The sequence below is a fragment of the Camelus bactrianus genome, chromosome 13 (assembly GCF_048773025.1).
Source record: "Camelus bactrianus isolate YW-2024 breed Bactrian camel chromosome 13, ASM4877302v1, whole genome shotgun sequence".
NCBI lineage: Eukaryota > Metazoa > Chordata > Mammalia > Artiodactyla > Camelidae > Camelus > Camelus bactrianus.
In genome coordinates this window covers 78,573,679-78,589,721 of record NC_133551.1, presented here as the reverse complement: position 1 = coordinate 78,589,721, position 16,043 = coordinate 78,573,679, and the positions used below count along the sequence as shown (strand labels likewise).

At 59.9% G+C, this 16,043-nt stretch overlaps 2 protein-coding genes across 17 annotated transcripts in view; one reads left to right on the top strand and one right to left on the bottom strand.

The window, feature by feature from the left end:
* The window catches only part of MORN1 (MORN repeat containing 1), a 52,519-nt gene extending 48,568 nt beyond the window's left edge, over positions 1-3,951 (bottom strand). For 6 of the 11 annotated variants that reach the window (XM_074377653.1, XM_074377646.1, XM_074377647.1 and 3 more), the window contains exons 1-5: positions 3,391-3,827; positions 2,478-2,621; positions 1,494-1,592; positions 927-1,037; positions 58-148 (exon numbers count right to left, since the gene is read on the bottom strand). In XM_074377653.1, the coding sequence (XP_074233754.1) occupies positions 58-148; positions 927-1,037; positions 1,494-1,592; positions 2,478-2,621; positions 3,391-3,688 (743 nt within the window). In that variant the 5' untranslated portion in view covers positions 3,689-3,827. Of the gene's footprint in view, positions 1-57; positions 149-926; positions 1,038-1,493; positions 1,593-2,477; positions 2,622-3,390 lie in introns of all 11 variants that reach the window. The other 5 variants (XM_074377655.1, XM_074377654.1, XM_074377648.1 and 2 more) reach the window with 3 other exon arrangements.
* Positions 3,952-4,081: 130 nt separating this feature from the next.
* On the top strand, positions 4,082-14,604 carry RER1 (retention in endoplasmic reticulum sorting receptor 1). Of its 6 annotated transcripts, none has more exons than XM_074377658.1 (7): positions 4,086-4,229; positions 7,637-7,718; positions 8,885-8,989; positions 10,879-10,978; positions 12,209-12,287; positions 13,214-13,349; positions 13,955-14,604. In XM_074377658.1, exons 2-7 carry the CDS (start codon positions 7,638-7,640, stop codon positions 14,042-14,044), a joined length of 591 nt encoding a protein of 196 aa, XP_074233759.1. In that variant the 5' UTR covers positions 4,086-4,229; position 7,637; the 3' UTR covers positions 14,045-14,604. The 6 variants fall into 6 exon arrangements, with proteins under 6 accessions (XP_074233762.1, XP_074233759.1, XP_074233761.1 ...); XM_074377660.1 differs by having other exon boundaries at positions 4,094-4,224; XM_074377659.1 differs by lacking the exon at positions 4,086-4,229 and adding an exon at positions 4,291-4,693.
* Positions 14,605-16,043: the final 1,439 nt, after the last annotated feature.

The following is a 16,043-nucleotide window of genomic DNA, read 5'->3' as shown; positions in this document are numbered from 1 at the left end:
ACACAGACTTCACAGCTGAGCATTCGAAGGGGAGGCAGACCTGGGCAGCCAACTCACCGGAAGACCATCCACCCTCGGCCGTGCCGCCTGTTGTCATGAAACGACCCGCAGTACACCTGTCCGTCCGCGTCCACCAGACGCCCCTGCCCTGGAAGGGGCGAGGGGTCACCGCGTGTCCAGCGGGGAGGGGCAAGTCTGGAAGAGGCTGGGGTCGCCCACAGAGCCGGGCCACACCACCCCGCGGTAGGAGCGGCTCCAGGTCCACCTCTCGGAGGCCCCAAGTGGAGGTTGAAGGGCCCCGCCTCCCCAGCTTCTGAGACTGAGGGCTCTGCCGTCCGGCTGGGGCGGGGCTGCTGTGCAGGAAGACCTGTTGGCAGGTCACGCTGGGAACACATGGTGCTGGGCCTTGAACGAGCTGCTCCAAGGACCGAAAGGCCAGAGGCCGCGGCTGTGTTCAGTTGGCATTTTCAGGGTCTGGACACCCAGGAGGTGGAGGATATTCCTACTTCTTACCTGAGAGGCCGTGGAAAGACAGAGGCAGCTGCACCTGCTCCACGGTCTACTCTGCTCACCTCAGGCAGAGCCTGCCCACCCCCAGACGTGGCCTCCTGACTGAAAGTGAGGACCCTGGGGACCCACAGGCCTGGCCAAGTTGCCACCACCCAGTGAGAGGCCAGAGACCCACCTGGCCAGACTGCTTATCCCCAGGACCCAGCATGATAAAATGGAGACCTGAGTCCCCGGGTTTGGGTGGCTCGTGAGGCCACAGTGGGCGATGACCGTGCCCCAGGCACAGACCTGCGCAGAGGGGCTGCACTCCCCTGACCCCACTCAGGCCCCGAATCAGAATCCCGGGAGGGCTAGCGTCCAGGCCCCCAGTGCGCCTGCCCCGCGGCCAACACCCAGCACCCTCCCGTGGCCCAGACCTTCTCTCGCGCCGCCGGACAGCTCCCCGTCGTAATACCCGCCGGCTTTGTACAGCATGATGCCATGTCCTTGAGGCTCGCCCAAAACAAACTGTCCAGTGTAGGTGCTCCCTGGTGTGGGCAAGGAGGTTAGAGCCAGTTCCTGCTCCTCCCAGCCAGTGTGCAAGGACGATAGGGTGTCCTTTATCTCACTACCCTCCCTGGTTGACAAGGGAAAACATGACTGGTGGGTCTGGTCCCCCATGCTGGGTACCATGTGAGTGCAGACTCCACCGCAGGCAACCCTCTCTGGGGCATCTGTGTGCCCAGGGCTAAGTCCCTCAGGTCCGAGTCTGTGGGTGAGCCTTCTCTCCACTGAGGACTGACCATACTGCCCGAGAGGGTCTGGGGTTCTGCAGACAGGAACCTGGCCAAGCTGAGGGCGGCACCACAGCCACCCAGGCCCCAGCTGGCACGAGGCCATTAGACAACTTAGGGAAACCAAGAGATGGAAGGCCTTCGGCATCCAGACGGGAGGTACCAACCTACACTGGGGACTGTTTAGGAGGATGGAGTCGTGGAGCTAACCTGTCAAGGCCCAGTGCCGGCGGCCCTCCCCTGTGATCTCTCCGTCCACAAACTCGCCTTCGTAGTAACCCCCGTCTCGGAATAGCAGCTTCCCCCGACCTGGCGAGAGGGATCATGACGTCACGTGGTGGTGGGGAGTGACTGCTGGGGCCCGCACGCGGCAGGGCCAGGTTCTCAGAGGGAAGAGCAGGCTGGAAGGTCCTGCTGAGGACAGCCGAGGAGCATGACTGAGCGTCCTGTCCCAGCCATCAAAAGCACAGGGACCTTGCCCCTGAGACCTCCTCAGAGGGCCGCCCCACCTCTGTCAGCACAGGGGCAGAAGGAGAGCGAGCCTGTGGATGTGGGGTGACACAGCAGAGTACATTCTAAAGAGGAGGACCACTCTGCCCAGGTCAGGGTCTAAGGCTCAGACATGAGCCTTCACACTCAGCCTGGAGGCAGAGAGTTAGAAATTTCAGAACAGAAGTGAAAAACACTACAATAAAAGTCAAAAGGTTCAAAAAACAGCAAACACTGGCAGTCAATGGATATGAAAATAGCTCAGAGGAAAATACTGAAAGATCAACCCTCCAGCAGAAAACCGGGCGGAGGGCGCTCGGAGCAGAGCCTGAGGCAGACATAAGCCTGCGAGCAGAAGCCCCGGGCGCCAGGCCTGCCTCGGGGGCGGCGCCCAGGGACTTTCACTTGCTCCTTTCTCTCCTCTGCTGCTTAGATTTTCTCCAAAAGGAGGTGGTCTCTATCATCAGGGGAAAGAAGAGCAAAACCAGAAAGGCAAAAACAAACCAACACTCCAGGGAGAACCTCTGGGTTGCAGCTTCCCCGGCTGAGGGGGCCCCTGAGCCTGTGAGAAAGCAGCATACTGGGGTGTCTCCCAGCTGAGCACCAGGGCGGCTAGTCCGGCTCTCCAAGGCTGCAGGAGGTGGCCCTTCTCTGGCACTAGTGACAGCTGAGGGCCCAGTGTGGCTGGCACCTGGTGTGGCCCACCTGCCCCCAGCTCCAGTGGGAAACGGGCTGTCAGCGGTGAGGCTGCAGGAAGAGGCCACGGACGGTCCTCACCGTGTTTCTTTCCTCCTTTCCATTCTCCTTCGTATCGAAAGAAAGAATTTGGGTACACGTAGACTCCGTAACCTGAATAGCGAAAGGAGACACACAGGTAAGCACATGACACAGGTGACCTGACTGATGACCGGCAAACACTGAGGTGGGGTGGTCTTGGGGCTTTTCCAGGTGTCTGTGGCCCCACCTCCAGGGAACGACCCCCCCCCCACTGCTTCCCAAAGGGGTCACGATGCTCCTGTTTACTGTCCACCCATTCACAGTTTGTTTATGCTGCAAACATGCTCAGCTACTCGGTACAGGGAGGCAGGGGAGGGGTGGGCTAGGACAAGTGAGAGCAGGGTCCTGGGGAGGTGGCAGGGAGGGTTGGCAGGAGGGTGGAGGGGGTGTGGGAGGGAGGGGAGCCTTCCTGGAGAGGGGACATTTGAGCCGAGCGGAATTAGCTGGGTGAAGGTGAGGGCACAGAGGGGAGGGGGCAGCCCACCATTTCTCTGCAGGATCTCCCCACGCCCCCTCCCCACCCAGGGCCCTCTGGACAAAATCGCCACTTGCACCCAAGGAAGGCCTTCTTAGTTTCGTTTCTTGCCACTCAGCTGCTGGGCACACTGCCCCCCAACTCCCAACTCCCGCAGTTCCTGTAATGGACAGGACCCCTCTCCCCACCAGCCTCTCTGTTTCAAGGCCAGCTTGGAGGGAGCGGCTCTGGGGAAGCATGGGGTTGCCGGATTCTGGACTCCAGTATCTTCCGTAAACGAGGGCCGGGTTCTACCTGATGATAATGGTGTGGATTGGGATCACTCTGGCCCTATTTCTTTGATTCTGTGAACAGCTCCTATCAAACCTTCTGACACCCAAGGCCGCCTTGGGTTCCTCCGGGCTCGGTCCCGAGGCTCAGGCCGGTTCTGCTGGTCTGGGTCCGCCCACCCCGCGGGCACTGGGACACGCGAAGGCGCGTCCCTCCCAGGGTCGGGGGAGACGAGGGCTCCCGCGGAGGGCCAGCTGCGCTTGGGGAGACGCGCTTGGGGGGCCCTGCTGGGCTTGGGAGCCGCGGGTTCTGGCGCCGGCTCCTGGATTCGGACTTCCCAAAGTGAAGCGGGAGAGCGCAGCGAGCGTCCGTACACTGCCCGCCTCCCTCCCATTTCGACGGAGTCCCAGTAGGGCGCAGTCGGCCGTTACCGTCCCGCGGAGGCCGCCCGGGTTGGTCCCTGCGCGGCGGGCGGTAGCTGGGGCGTCCCTCACTGGAGGACGCCATCTTGCCGCTTGAAGGTTTCCCTTAGCAACCACATAGTCCTCCTCCACTGGCTCATTGGTCTCGAGGGGCGTGGCCTCGGGCTCAGTCTCTGGGCGATAACAATCTCTGGAGTGGAGCTGTCCTGACCCGGAGCCAGAGGACGTGATTGCGCTTGCGCATCACAGAGAATTTCCGCCGCGTACGTCCCTTCCGCCGCCGCTACCGCCTCGCCAACGGCCTGGGCGCCGCACCGGAAGCGGAAATTGTTGGAGCCTCTTGGCCCCGCCCCGGTGGCCATCTTGGAGGCCCGGGAGGCGGCGCCGCGCAGGACGGAGCGGAAGTGCTCGGCAGCCCCTTCCCGGACCCAGCCAAGCGCCGGCGCGGCCGCCACCCGCGTCCTCCTTCCCGCGGCGCTCGGGAGACCGCGCTCGGCCGCAGCGGACCGCGAGGTGCCGGCGGGCGAGGCGGGGCCGGGCGGGGGGCCCGGGGGCCTGGGGACCGAGCGCGGGGCAGGAGGCTGGGCCGGGCCCCCGGGGTCGCCGCGGTGACCGGTCCCCCGCCCTCCGCTATCCGCGGGCGCGTCCTGGGAGGGGTCGGCTTCCCGGCCCGGGGGCCCTGGGTGTCCTCGCTCATCCAGGGCTGGCCTGCGCGATTTGGGGAGGAAGCGTCGCGATGAAGTTGGGTCGCTCGGGGTCGCTTCTTGGCGATTCTGCGGACGAAGATCACTAGCGCTTCGGGCTGACTCGCCCGACGGCGCCCCGCGCACCGGCCCAGAGCTGCCCTCCGGAAGCGTGCCCTGGCGCCTGGGCCTGGGAGTTTCCCGGGGCGCCTGCTTCTCAGTCGAGTTGGTCTTTCACTTCGTGAGGGGTGTGTAAGGCGGCTCCCCGTAGGTGAATCAAGGTCTCCAGATCCTGTGAGTGCAGGTCCAGGGTGGCCAGGGCGGGAGGAGACTGGAAGGTGGTCATGCTCCGGGGAGGGAGGAGCCACCGCCGGGGCCTTGCCGAGGGAGTCGATGAGCTCTGGAAGGGCAGTATCAGCGGAGGGTACAGCATCAGAGGTTGAAAGTGTGTGAAATTACTGTGCTTGTGACCCGCAAGGAAAGAGGGGAGGGGAGATGAAGGAAAAGTGGTGGGAGGCAAACTGATGACCCGTATGCCAGGCTGCTCCTGTGTGTGCGGTTCTCTGAGGAGTGACGACCACTCCAGAAGCAGGTGCAGCGATGGCTGGAGAACTAGGCACCTGGTGAGTTTTGCTACAACTCCGCAAGTGACACTTGTGGTCTCTGCTTGGATTGGTTTGTCTTGGTTTCTACTTGGTCTTCAAGTCACTGAGCCTGAAGCAGTTGAGCCTGGCAGACAGCTTACCGGCTGCTAGCTATGTGACAGGCCCGTGTAGGCGTAGGGCCCAGCAGTGGACCAGACAAGGCTCCCCTCAAGGGGCTTGCATTCTAGTAGGAGGAAACAGAGAAGTAAACTGGAAAGAAGTTAGAAATGCCTGTCACACAAAATAAGACAGGGTGATGCGACCTAAGGGGTCTGTGCCAGCTGGACAGTCACAGAGGGCCTCACTGAAGAGGCGGCCCTTAAACAGCAGAGGAAAGAGGACTGCCGGCAGACCAGCTGGTGCAAAGGGCACCCTGACCCAGGAACAAGTCTGACGTGTTTGAGGGAGGCCCGCCTGCTCCTCGCCTTGGCCTCAGGGCCAGGCCCCGAGCTGATGCTAACACGGTGGACACAGAGGCCTTGGAGAGGGTGCTGAGGTGCTGTGCCCCGCTGCACAGACTGGAGTGGGTGTGCTGAGATAGACTCGGGCCACTGCTAGATGGTGACAGAGCGGGGTTCTGAAGGCGGCCGTTTGACTCCAAAGTTCATACTCCCGATGTTGTCAGTGATAGCGAGTCCATCTCAGGTGTGGGGCCACGCTTTAACGCACGTGCCGTCTGTCAGGTGGTTAGGAATCAGTTAACGTGTGCTTGGAAGGCTTTCCACACGTTCAGGTGAAAGAATGAGACGTTGTGGGCAGCTGTTTCTGCTTAGGGCACGTTCTCTAAAGGAAGAGCCAAGTGTCTTCTCTCTAGCATTGCTCTCAGTGTCTCCTTTTAAGTAAAACCACTTTAATGGGAAGCACTTTGGTCGTGAAGAAGTAAGATAAGGAGAGATTCCTAGGGGACCGTAGGGCTGAGGACACTGCTGATGTCGCTTTCTGTTGGTCAGGCTTTGGCCTGCTGGTTGGGTGGCTGGCCCTCCTAGGTAACAGCTTCTAATTTAGCCCCTTTTAAGATACGGAATTCTCCCCAGTTGAATGTAAAAACAAACTTTCCAAAAAGACAGGACCAGGAGCCACAGGTCACCTGTTCAATTTGGTCGTGACTCCCATGAGAGCAAAGGGCATTTCTGGGTCTCCTCCTTGGCACTCGGCCCCTCTGCCCAGGGCTCCAGGAAGTGGTGGCGTGAAGTCATGGTTTCACTTGGTAACACAAGTGTGGCGTGGCGATGCGTGCGTGGCGATGCGTGGGACCGCTCAGGTTATTTTAATACCTGAGTTGTGTAGTTGACCCTGAGCTACACGGGTTTGGAGTACGTGGGCTCGCTTACTGTGAATGTTCTTCCTGAAATACGTAGAGTGATCCTGGGATACAGAGGCTGACCGTAAAGTTGTACTTGGATTTTCGACTGCAGGGGCTGGTGCTCCTGGGTTACCTGTTCCACTTGGGGCCAGGACCACGTCGTGAGCCTGCTAGCTTAGTGAGTGCACGCAGCGAGGATGTGCCCGGGAAGTGTGGGCAGGCGTGGTTCAGGCTCCGGCCCCGCCATGAACAGGCCAGTTGATGGGGCAGCTCGGGCATCGTGAACTGCAGCTTTCTGTCCAAACGGGAAGGGCTGCCGTGCCTTTCAGACGAGCAGGCTAAGGCCACACCGCTCAGGGGCTTTGGAAGCAGAGTCAGAGCCAGAGTCCACTTCTGTTCCCCAGCCCTGCCGAGGTGCTGCAGCATGAGCTTGCTTGGCGTCTTCACCGGTTTAGGGATGGCAAGTGACCGGGTCTCCCGGATCCTTCTTGTCCCATGGTCCAGCGGCGCCGTGCAGGGCTGGAGGCGTGAGGTCAGGCTGGGCTCCGGCCACCCACTGGCAGAGCTGCTGGACTTTGAGCGAGTGGCCTAAACTGTTTGAGGCCTGACCCTCCTTCATGAAACGGGGGTGACAGTGCCCTTCGCTTCACCTGGTGACCTGGGTTCTTGGAAGCTAAGTCCTCACAGTGTCACACAGAGTCACACAGTGGCTGGAACGGGCAGGAGCAGATAGGATTACCTCCACACACAGATAAGGAACTGGGACAGGTTGGCTGATTACCTGAGATCACGTGCGACATGGCCTGTTCCTGGAGTGGGACCTGGTCTTGGGAGGAGCAGGAGGTGACCCGGCACAGTGGAGAGCAGGCTGGTCGGGGATCGGGTGGCGCTGAGAGGAGGGAGGGGTACCAAGGGGGGCCCCAGGAGCAGCCAGAGGCGGTGCTGGGAGAGGCAGGTGCAGCGGTCCACGCAGTGGGCAAGCCCCAGGGAGGTGGACACAGAGTCGAGTCCACAGGACTTCCTAGTCTGTGAGGGTGGCTCCCAGGGCCACTGGCAGAGGCGGGCATGCACCCAGGGCCACTGGCGCGCTGCCTGCCCTCCTGGCTCTCTGCCAGAGCGCATTGCCTGCTTGCTTCTTTCCCTGGCCGACTTGCGGTAGACACACGGATGGAAGCAGGGGCCGAGGGTGCAGCATGAGCACTGAGCAGACCCGTGCAGTGGTGCTGGAAGAGGGCGAGGTGAGCAAACCCATGGGCGCTCTTTGTTTAAAAGTCCGTATTCTATTTCCAGAATGTCCGAAGGTGACAGCGTGGGGGAGTCCGTCCATGGGAAGCCTTCCATGGTGTACAGATTCTTCACGAGACTTGGACAGGTGGGTTTTTTGGGTGGCTGAATCATGTAAACATTTGGCCGTGGGACACTGCCCGGGGTGTGTTTGTTTGCGGTCTCCACGGATAGGTCCCCATGGATAGGGTCGCCTCCCTCGGTCTCATGTTCACTCTCAGAATCACCTCCTCCCACCGCCGGGAGCCTCCCGTGTCTCCTGCAGAGAGCGTGCAGTGAGTGGTTCAGGCCTGGGGGCCCCACGCAGCCTAGCTCACATCCTTGTTTTCTGCGTCTTTGCCCAACAACCTTTAAAACATGGAAGCCGTTCTCAGCTCCTGGGTGGCGCAGACTCGGCAGGTCCTGCTCTGCCCTTGATGTCCCCTCTCCCCGCCACCCACGTCCACGTCGCCTCGGCCCGGGGGTGAGGGAGGGCCCACAGCCCCTCGCCCAGTCTGCGCTCGCGCTCAGCCAGACCAGGCTGCAGCGGCCCGCAGCGCTCCACGCTGTGCGTGGGCTTCTGTCTCAGAGGAGGAAGTCTGACTTGGTGAAGAGTTGCACGTACCGCTGTGTTGGTTCAGAACTGAAAGTGTACTGGTTTTTAAAATTAAGAAATAGCACCTGGAAAACCTGATAATTATTGAAGCCAAGTCACGGCATGCGTGGGGCCAGATGTTTTCTTTACTTTTATGAGAGGTTGAACTTCACAATTAAAATTTTAGAATTAAAGTCAGACCACACATGTGTACACTAGTTACGTGTACACGGACACAGATGCACACCCACGCACGGACACACGCGTGCGCACATGTGAAACTAAGCTCCACGCTGCTCTGGTCCCGCGGAGCTCGGGCGGCTGGGGTTGGGGGGTGGGCTTGGCCCCGAGGGCAGCGGGCGTTGGCGGAGTCCTGTGTGCAGGTGGCGGCTCTTCGGCTCCCCGTTGCCGTCCTCAGGCCAGTCCTCTCCGGGGCTGAAGTCAGGCCTCCCCGTGGTGACCCCTCTGGCCAGTGCTGTGGCACCACCTGCTGTGAGAGGTGCTCTGGTAGTACTTTTGCTTAAGGGATGGAGCTGCCTCAGGAATTATTCCAGATAAAATTTGGATGAGTCGTAGTCACTGCTCTGTGTTGGTGACTTGGAGCCTGAAGCTGAGCGCGGGGGGTGCGCTGCGGGAGGCGCGGTGGGCTCTGTGACGCGTGGGAACTCTCCTTCCTCCAGATCTATCAGTCCTGGCTGGACAAGTCCACGCCTCACACGGCCCTGCGGTGGGTGGTGACGCTGGGCCTGAGCTTCGTCTACATGGTTCGAGTTTACCTGTTGCAGGTGAGTGTGGCCGCGGTGGGGGGCCGCCGCGCATCGGGCTGCTGCCTTTGCCCCGTCTCTGCGCTCAGGGTTTGTGTTGCAGGAAGTGCTCTCTGCCGATCACTTTCCGGCTGAGCACCGAACGTAAGGGAAGTGTCGGTGCCCGTCCTTTGCACTGGGATTGTTCACGCTTCGCCTGCGGTTCCTCAGGCTCTGGTGCTGGGGCTCCCAGCGCTGCCTCCGGGTCAGCCTGGGGCCTGGCGAGATGGGCAGCGCCCTCTGGCGTCCCAGTCTGCACAGCAGACCCTGTGGCATCCCCAGCCCGGCCTAGGGACTCTGGGGGCTGGAGACTCGTGGGCCGGCTCGTCACACCTGGGTGCCGGGAGCCGTGCTGGTGCCTGAGGAGGGCCAGCCGCAGTGCCGGTGGTGGTGCCGGAGGGCCTCCTCCCTGAGCCCTTGGTGACCACCTGGGTTCCAGGTGGGATCTCTCCGCAGGCCCGGAGAGGAGGTCAGCCAGCGTTGCCTCGTGTCCAGAGGACGGCAGGTTGAGGCCTTGTCCAGAGCTTTCTCTCTCCTGGGGCTGGGAAAGACTTTTTGTCATGGAAAGAGACCCCCGCCCCCCTGGTACCCCCAGGATTGAGGAGGTCGTGGGCACCTGGGTGGAGACTTCGTTTACTGGGCGCTGTGCTTGTTGGCGCCGTGGGAAATTCCTGCCTAGACTAAACGTAGAAACCCGTTCTGGGTGCTCTTATCTGTATACGTGTTCTCTGAGGAAGCCTGACCCTGGTTCCCCTTGAAGGCCGGGGACGTGGTCTGTTTGGGTGTCTGCAATTAATGTTAAATTTTCTGTGATTGGTTTCAGATTAAAAAAAAAATTTGGACCGTGGTCCATTCTCTGATGGGAAGAATGACCTAGAAATCTTGATCTGGGGAATTGGGAGGGGGCAGAGGTGCCTCCCACACAGGTTGGGTTCCTGTGTGGCAAACTGAGTTTATAACCGACTGGGCCTCCCTCCAGCCCTGTGAGCTGCAGCTGTTTGAACGTGGAACTGGTAACTTCTCTCAGCTGGTTCTCAGTTGTCTGACCTGGAAACATTTAAAGCAGGAAGATCCCATCCTGTTTGCGGGAAAATTTTTAGGCTCTTAAAACGGATAAGGTGGGAGGAGGGCATAGCTTGGTGGGAGAGCATGTGCGTAGATGCACGGGGTCCTGGTTCCATCCCCAGTGCTTCCGTTAAAAGAAGACTCACTGGCCGTCAGTGGACTAGGTCAGGCCATGCGGCCGGCTCTGTCGGGGCGCTGGCCGCTGGCCGCTGTGTGGGCGGCGGGCGTGCGGGCACGCCCCTTCTTTGTCCCCGTGGAAGGTTTGCCGCCACAGTGCTTCTGACCTTGCCTGGCTTCCCTGACTTCTCGATCCTGGATTTCTTCCGGGCAAAGGTTATTAGCAGTCCTGACAGTGGCGGCGGCGGTGTACGTCGCCCCTGGGAGTCTGGGCCAGCGTGTCTTGAGGATGGTTCAGGCCCTGTCGTGCGGGTCGGCTGTTGGCCTTGGGCAGAGCTTGTGACCTGGCGTGTGCAGCGGTGTCCTCTGTGTCCAGCCATGCCCGTCCTCACGCAGGGGCCCCTGGTGCAGCTCGGGCTGTGGCTTTGAGAAACGCCTCCTTTCCACTGCGTTCCCGGCAGGAGGTGCTGGTGGCTGTAGGTACTGGGTGCGTCTGATGGGTGTTTGGAGGCACTTGCTGTTTGGACCCTGGCTTGTCCACTCTTAAGACACACTGCAGAGTTTGAGAGAAGCTGTCACCTGGGACGTTTGCTGTCCTTCCCTCGCTTGTGACCCCCGTGCTTCAGGTTCTGTCCAGACCAGGGGCCCCTCCAGGGTGGTGTCACTGACTGCGTCTGCTTCTCTTCCAGGGTTGGTACATCGTGACCTACGCCCTGGGGATCTACCATCTCAACCTCTTCATAGCCTTCCTTTCTCCAAAAGTGGACCCTTCCTTGATGGAAGACTCAGGTAGAGACCGTCTGCTCTGCCCTGTTTGGGGAGGTCTGATTGTATACTTCACAGGATTGCTCCATTTTCTTTAGAAACATTTGAAATCCAAACTTGAGACTGTCCTCTGGGTGTTTAACACGGACCTGGAGCCTCTGTGATTGCGGTACTTTGTGGAAGGGCTCGTTAACCCCCGACCGGTCACGAGGGGCCGGCGCTCCTTCAGCCACCCTGTGGTGACAGGGAGCTGAGGCAGGCGGGGCCCTGTGCCCTGTATCCGAGCCGATGTGGGCCGGGACCCCTCCATCGTGCTCACGCTTACCGGCCAGGCCCCCTTCTCCCAAAACCAGGCTCTGAGGGTGGCTCCCTGTGGCTGATGGAGGCCCCGGCAACTGACCCACGGTCAGGCCCCGTTGACGGTGGCGCTCTCTGGTTTCCCAGGACGATGTGTTGAATGTTCTTGGCTCCCACTGCTCCTGGCCTACCTGGGCCACATCTGCGAGGCCAGCCTGGGGTGGGGCGGGGGCGGGGGCGGGGGCGGGGCACAAACGTGGTGAGTCATCATTCCACACATCCTGCCGCAGGAGAACCTGAGGCGGCTCCCTGCCCGCAGTGCCCTCCTGGGTGTGGCAGGGAGACACTTTACGAGCCTGGACGTTTTCTCCGGACTGTTCAAATTGTGACTAGAGCCTGTGACTTTTCTCTGTACGGTATTTAACGAACACGTTAAAGGAAACAACCCTTTGATCTATGCTGCCATATGGGGGTATTGGAAAATCAGAGGCCCCTCTGTAGACCTCAGTTTCTCCATGCATGATGCGGGAGGCACCTTCCCGCGGGGGCGGGGCGGGGGTGCCCTCCTGAGCCCAGCCCCCGGGAGCAGGTGCTCGCGGCTCCCACGTCTTCTCTTGTGAGCTGTGGCCGTTGCTCCTTCCTTGTATTTTAACATATTTTCATGTCACACAGTTGATGTGTTCCTGAAAATTGGCGTGTGGTTAATTTTTATGCAGTCACTTGAAGTATATATATGTGATCTTCCTGGAAAGAAGTTCTAATACAAATCTTCCAAGCAATAAATTGATTTCTAAGGTGGCTAAACATCCTCACTGTATCTTTGGTTACGTGATGTAAATTTGTATTTTGCGTATCAGGCCTGCTAGTTCAGAAGCTCTAGGGAAACTTAAAAGTGCAGTGTTGGAAATAAAAAGATGGGAGACCTGCGCCACCTCTGATGGACATTCTGCCTTTCAGACGACGGCCCCTCGTTACCGACCAAACAGAGCGAGGAGTTCCGGCCCTTCATCCGGAGGCTCCCGGAGTTCAAGTTCTGGTGAGTGCCTCCCGCAGGTGGTCGGGGACGAGGTGCCTGGTCCCCGGGAACAGAGGCTGTGTCCTGGTGAGCCAGCAGCTTCAACTCCTCAGAGAAGCGAGCTTTGTGTTTCCTTGTTTTGAAGCTCACTCACCCACAGTGTGAGTGCTTGCCCAGCTGGGCGTGGAGGTGGGTCGTGGGGGCCTCTGTCTGAGAGCCCAGTGCCCGGCGGCTTCTTGGATGCCAGTTAACACCAGAGCTCTTTGAAGCCACACAGAAGAGGCTGCTTCTGGGGCGGGGGTCCTGGTTCTCGGTAGATTCCGGCCTCAGGAGGGACAGGCTGCACAGCCAGTCTGGCCTGCGTGCTGCTCCGCCCACGGTGGGCCCTCTGGGGGCTCCTTGGCGCGTCCGCATGCAGTGAGTGGGAGACGCCGAACCCGAGGGCTCCTGGGAGGCCAGGCGCAAAGTGGGCAAGGTCGGGTCCTGCCAGCCCCCCGAGGAGGCGGGCCTCTGTGCTCCAGGAAAGGGAGAGCTGAGGGGATTGTAAACAGAGCCTGAGCGGATAGAGGGAGCCAGGGCGGCCCTGCGGCCTGGCTGCCTGGTTCTCAGGACACTGTGCAGCCTCCGGCGAGTGTGGGGCCCGAGTGAGGCTGGGACGGGTTATTCCGGATGGGGGCCCAGCAGCACTCGGGCCTCCATGCCGTCTCCCAGCCGCCTGTCTGAACAGCCTTGGCGCCCCCACTGGTGTTTTCTGCTTTGTGTAATTTCAGCAGAAAATGTTGAGCTTCCAAGCGAGTAAGAACGGTGTTTGTGGTTCCACGTGGTGCGTTACACATACCACCCACAGTGCCCACCCCGCCTGAGTGGGGGCGCACACCCTCCACGGGGCCCCAGGCAGCTGGTGCCCGGTGTCGGCAGCACTGCTGACTTTGTCTTCTTCCGTTAAGGCACGCGGCGACCAAGGGCATCCTTGTGGCCATGGTCTGCACCTTCTTCGAGGCGTTCAACGTGCCGGTGTTCTGGCCCATCTTGGTCATGTATTTCATCATGCTTTTCTGCATCACGATGAAGAGGCAGATAAAGGTAAAAGCCAAGGTGCCTCTGCACCAGGAGGTGGCAGCTGCTGCCCAGTTACCGGTAGCACTACGAGGAGAGACGCTCAGGCCTGTGAGCCGGGAGGGTTGCGTGCACCCTGCTGTCTGTGTGGGTCCATGACAGGGTGGGGCCCGCTTCCTGCCAGCACCACTGTCTAGGCATCCAGCGAACAGGTTCTCAGCACAGCTCTCTGGGAGTGGGGCAGGCAAGGCCGTGGGTCTCGCCTGAGGGTCTGGCTTGTGTCCTGGGGGTTAGTCAGGGCCCAGGATCTCCCGGATGATGACGGCATGTTATGTCAACATCACCCTAGTATGGGCCTGGGCAGACGGGACAGCCCGGCTTCGTCCCATCCCCACCTCCACCCACCAGGCAGCAGGGGCCTGGGTGCCTTCTTCCTGCGCACAGCGGTCACGGAACCTGCCCCCCTCCCCGGGACTCCCAGCGGTGCCATGGAAGGGTTTTCCGTGTCCCCGGGGCACTGGGGGCTTCTGCTGCAGCCCCGCTTCCATGCCCGGTACATAGAGAAGCCGGGCTGCAGGTTTGGGCGAGGCGGTTCATTGGGCATCTGTGCTGAAATGTCTGTCTGTCCCCAGCACATGATCAAGTACCGGTACATCCCGTTCACGCACGGCAAGAGGACGTACAAGGGGAAGGAGGACGTGGGCAAGGCCTTCGCCAGCTAGACGCCGGCCCTGCTGCGGCCCTGGGCGGTCCCCGGCGCTGTCACCACGCCTTTCTTCACATAAAGTAGTTGATTACAAGGGAGTCATTTTCTTTTTAAAAAGGAGCTTCGATTATTTGTAACTGAAATATCAGGTTCTTGAAGAAACTGGCATTTAAACCGAATCGCATTGATTTATTTTTCAGTGCTGGTCAGGTGAGGACGGAATTTTAGTAACACGCGGGCTGGGCGGCCGGCCGGGCGGGCTTGGGGACGGTGGGCGGGCACTGTCCGCTGGGAGGAACCAAGATGCGCCCAGCCGCCACCTCCAAGGACGCCCGCCTGCGGCCCCGGCCCCGTGGCCCTAGTGGAGGACCTCCCCCGACTCCCACGTGTGTGAAGGAGCTTCCCGTTTGAAAGGTGGTTTTCAAGTAACTCCGGGTTCTGATGCCAGTTTCCGTCTCATCTCACGGAGATGTCAGGTTGGCCTCCCTCATGGTGACTCAAAACTCTGTTTTTACCTACCATGATTGCTTTTGAGGGCCTGAAACTATAAATATATATTATATTTTAATTGTTTGAGATTATTTTGACACTTTTTTTTGATACATGAAAAGTTGTTTTGTTCTTCATTTAAACCTGTTCTCATGCAGCAGCCCCTTTTCAGAAACAACTGGTAAGTGACCAGTTTTGTGGGTTTTAACACATGGCTTCTCACTTCCTGCGGGAGACACGGCCCTGACCTGCATGTCAGCTTTTCTGATGTGGTAAAAACAAACAGACGTAAGCGTTTTACTAAGTGACTTTTAAGTGCCGACTTTTATTAAAGACAGTGTCCCCGCTCTCTTGTACTCTTGAATAAACACTCCAGCTCCCTGCGCCTGGGCAGCCCTGGCGGGAGAGGCACAGCCGCCCCAAAGGCAAGCCGTCCCTGCTGCGGGCAGCAGGACAGATGGCCAGCTGGGGCCCGCCCCCCGACCCAGCGCCGACTGGCACACCGGTGCGTTTCCTGCTGGGTCTCGGGTCTCTGGGCGGTTCCGCTGTCCTGTTCACGCACCAAATGTTGTCCACTGCCCGTGTTTTTTCCTCCAGGTTCCAATACCTGTGGTTGGACTCCTTGCTTTTCAGAGGCCACGTTAAGGCCTTTCGTGCCCGACCCTGAATTTTAACCTTCGTGTGTGAATGGATGCAAACCAGTGCTTGTCACCACACTGCAGCACTTGGTGTTCAAACTAGACTTCCTTCCCCCCGTTTTTTAATACTGTTTTCCTAGTAAATACTCAGACCTACGATGAGCACTTGGTGAGAGTGTAAGGAAGGAGTTTCGGGAACTATGGACCCCAACCCCGGCTAGGCTCCCCCCACTGGAGCCAGAGCAGGGCTGCTGCTCTGGTCACAGCCCGGCCTCTGGGCGCTGACCTCTGTTAGCTGAGGCCTGCCGCGCAACGTTACCGTGCCGCAGAGTCCGTGAAGTCACAGAGAAGCAGCCGCAGGGTCCTCAGCTGGAAGCTGTGCTGCCCCGCCCCCTGGGCCTGGCGGGGCCTCCCCGCCAGCCTCCACCAAGTCAGCTCATCCTCACGGCGTTCCTAACACACCAGCGCGTCTGGAACCAGTGTTTTGAGGATGCCTATGGCAAAGTCCAGCCTTGGGCACGAGTTATGTAGGTTTTATAACCTGAAAATAAAAAGGTGGCAAAAAGTGGGCTGGACACAGTGGGGATGTGTGTAGGCAGCCGGCCTGCACCCTGCTGCGATGGGCAGCCTCCACTCGGGCTGGCTGGGCCCACCAGGCGCTCCAAGCAGGAGGTGGTCGTGCTGGGAGGCCAGGATGCACACTTCCATCTTCTAAAATGTGAAGCCAACTTGACGCGCTAGAAGGTGCGTGCCAGACATGTCAGGTGGCGGCGACGGCTTCTTGCTTTCTGCCCCGAGAACGGCCGTGTCTGGGCCGCCCCACTGGCTCCGTGACAGGGATGAGGCTTGTGGGCCGTCTGGGCTGCAGGCCTGAGCACAGCCCGGCAA

What these genes read in the sequence shown, in the direction of transcription:
- RER1 (XM_074377658.1), top strand. Translation starts at nt 7,638, where the DNA reads ATGTCCGAAGGTGACAGCGTGGGGGAGTCCGTCCATGGGAAGCCTTCC. An exon ending in TCTTCACGAGACTTGGACAG is followed by an intron (nt 7,719 to 8,884) that starts GTGGGTTTTTTG and finishes TCCTTCCTCCAG; the next exon opens with ATCTATCAGTCCTGGCTGGA. An exon ending in CTCCCGGAGTTCAAGTTCTG is followed by an intron (nt 12,288 to 13,213) that starts GTGAGTGCCTCC and finishes TCTTCCGTTAAG; the next exon opens with GCACGCGGCGACCAAGGGCA.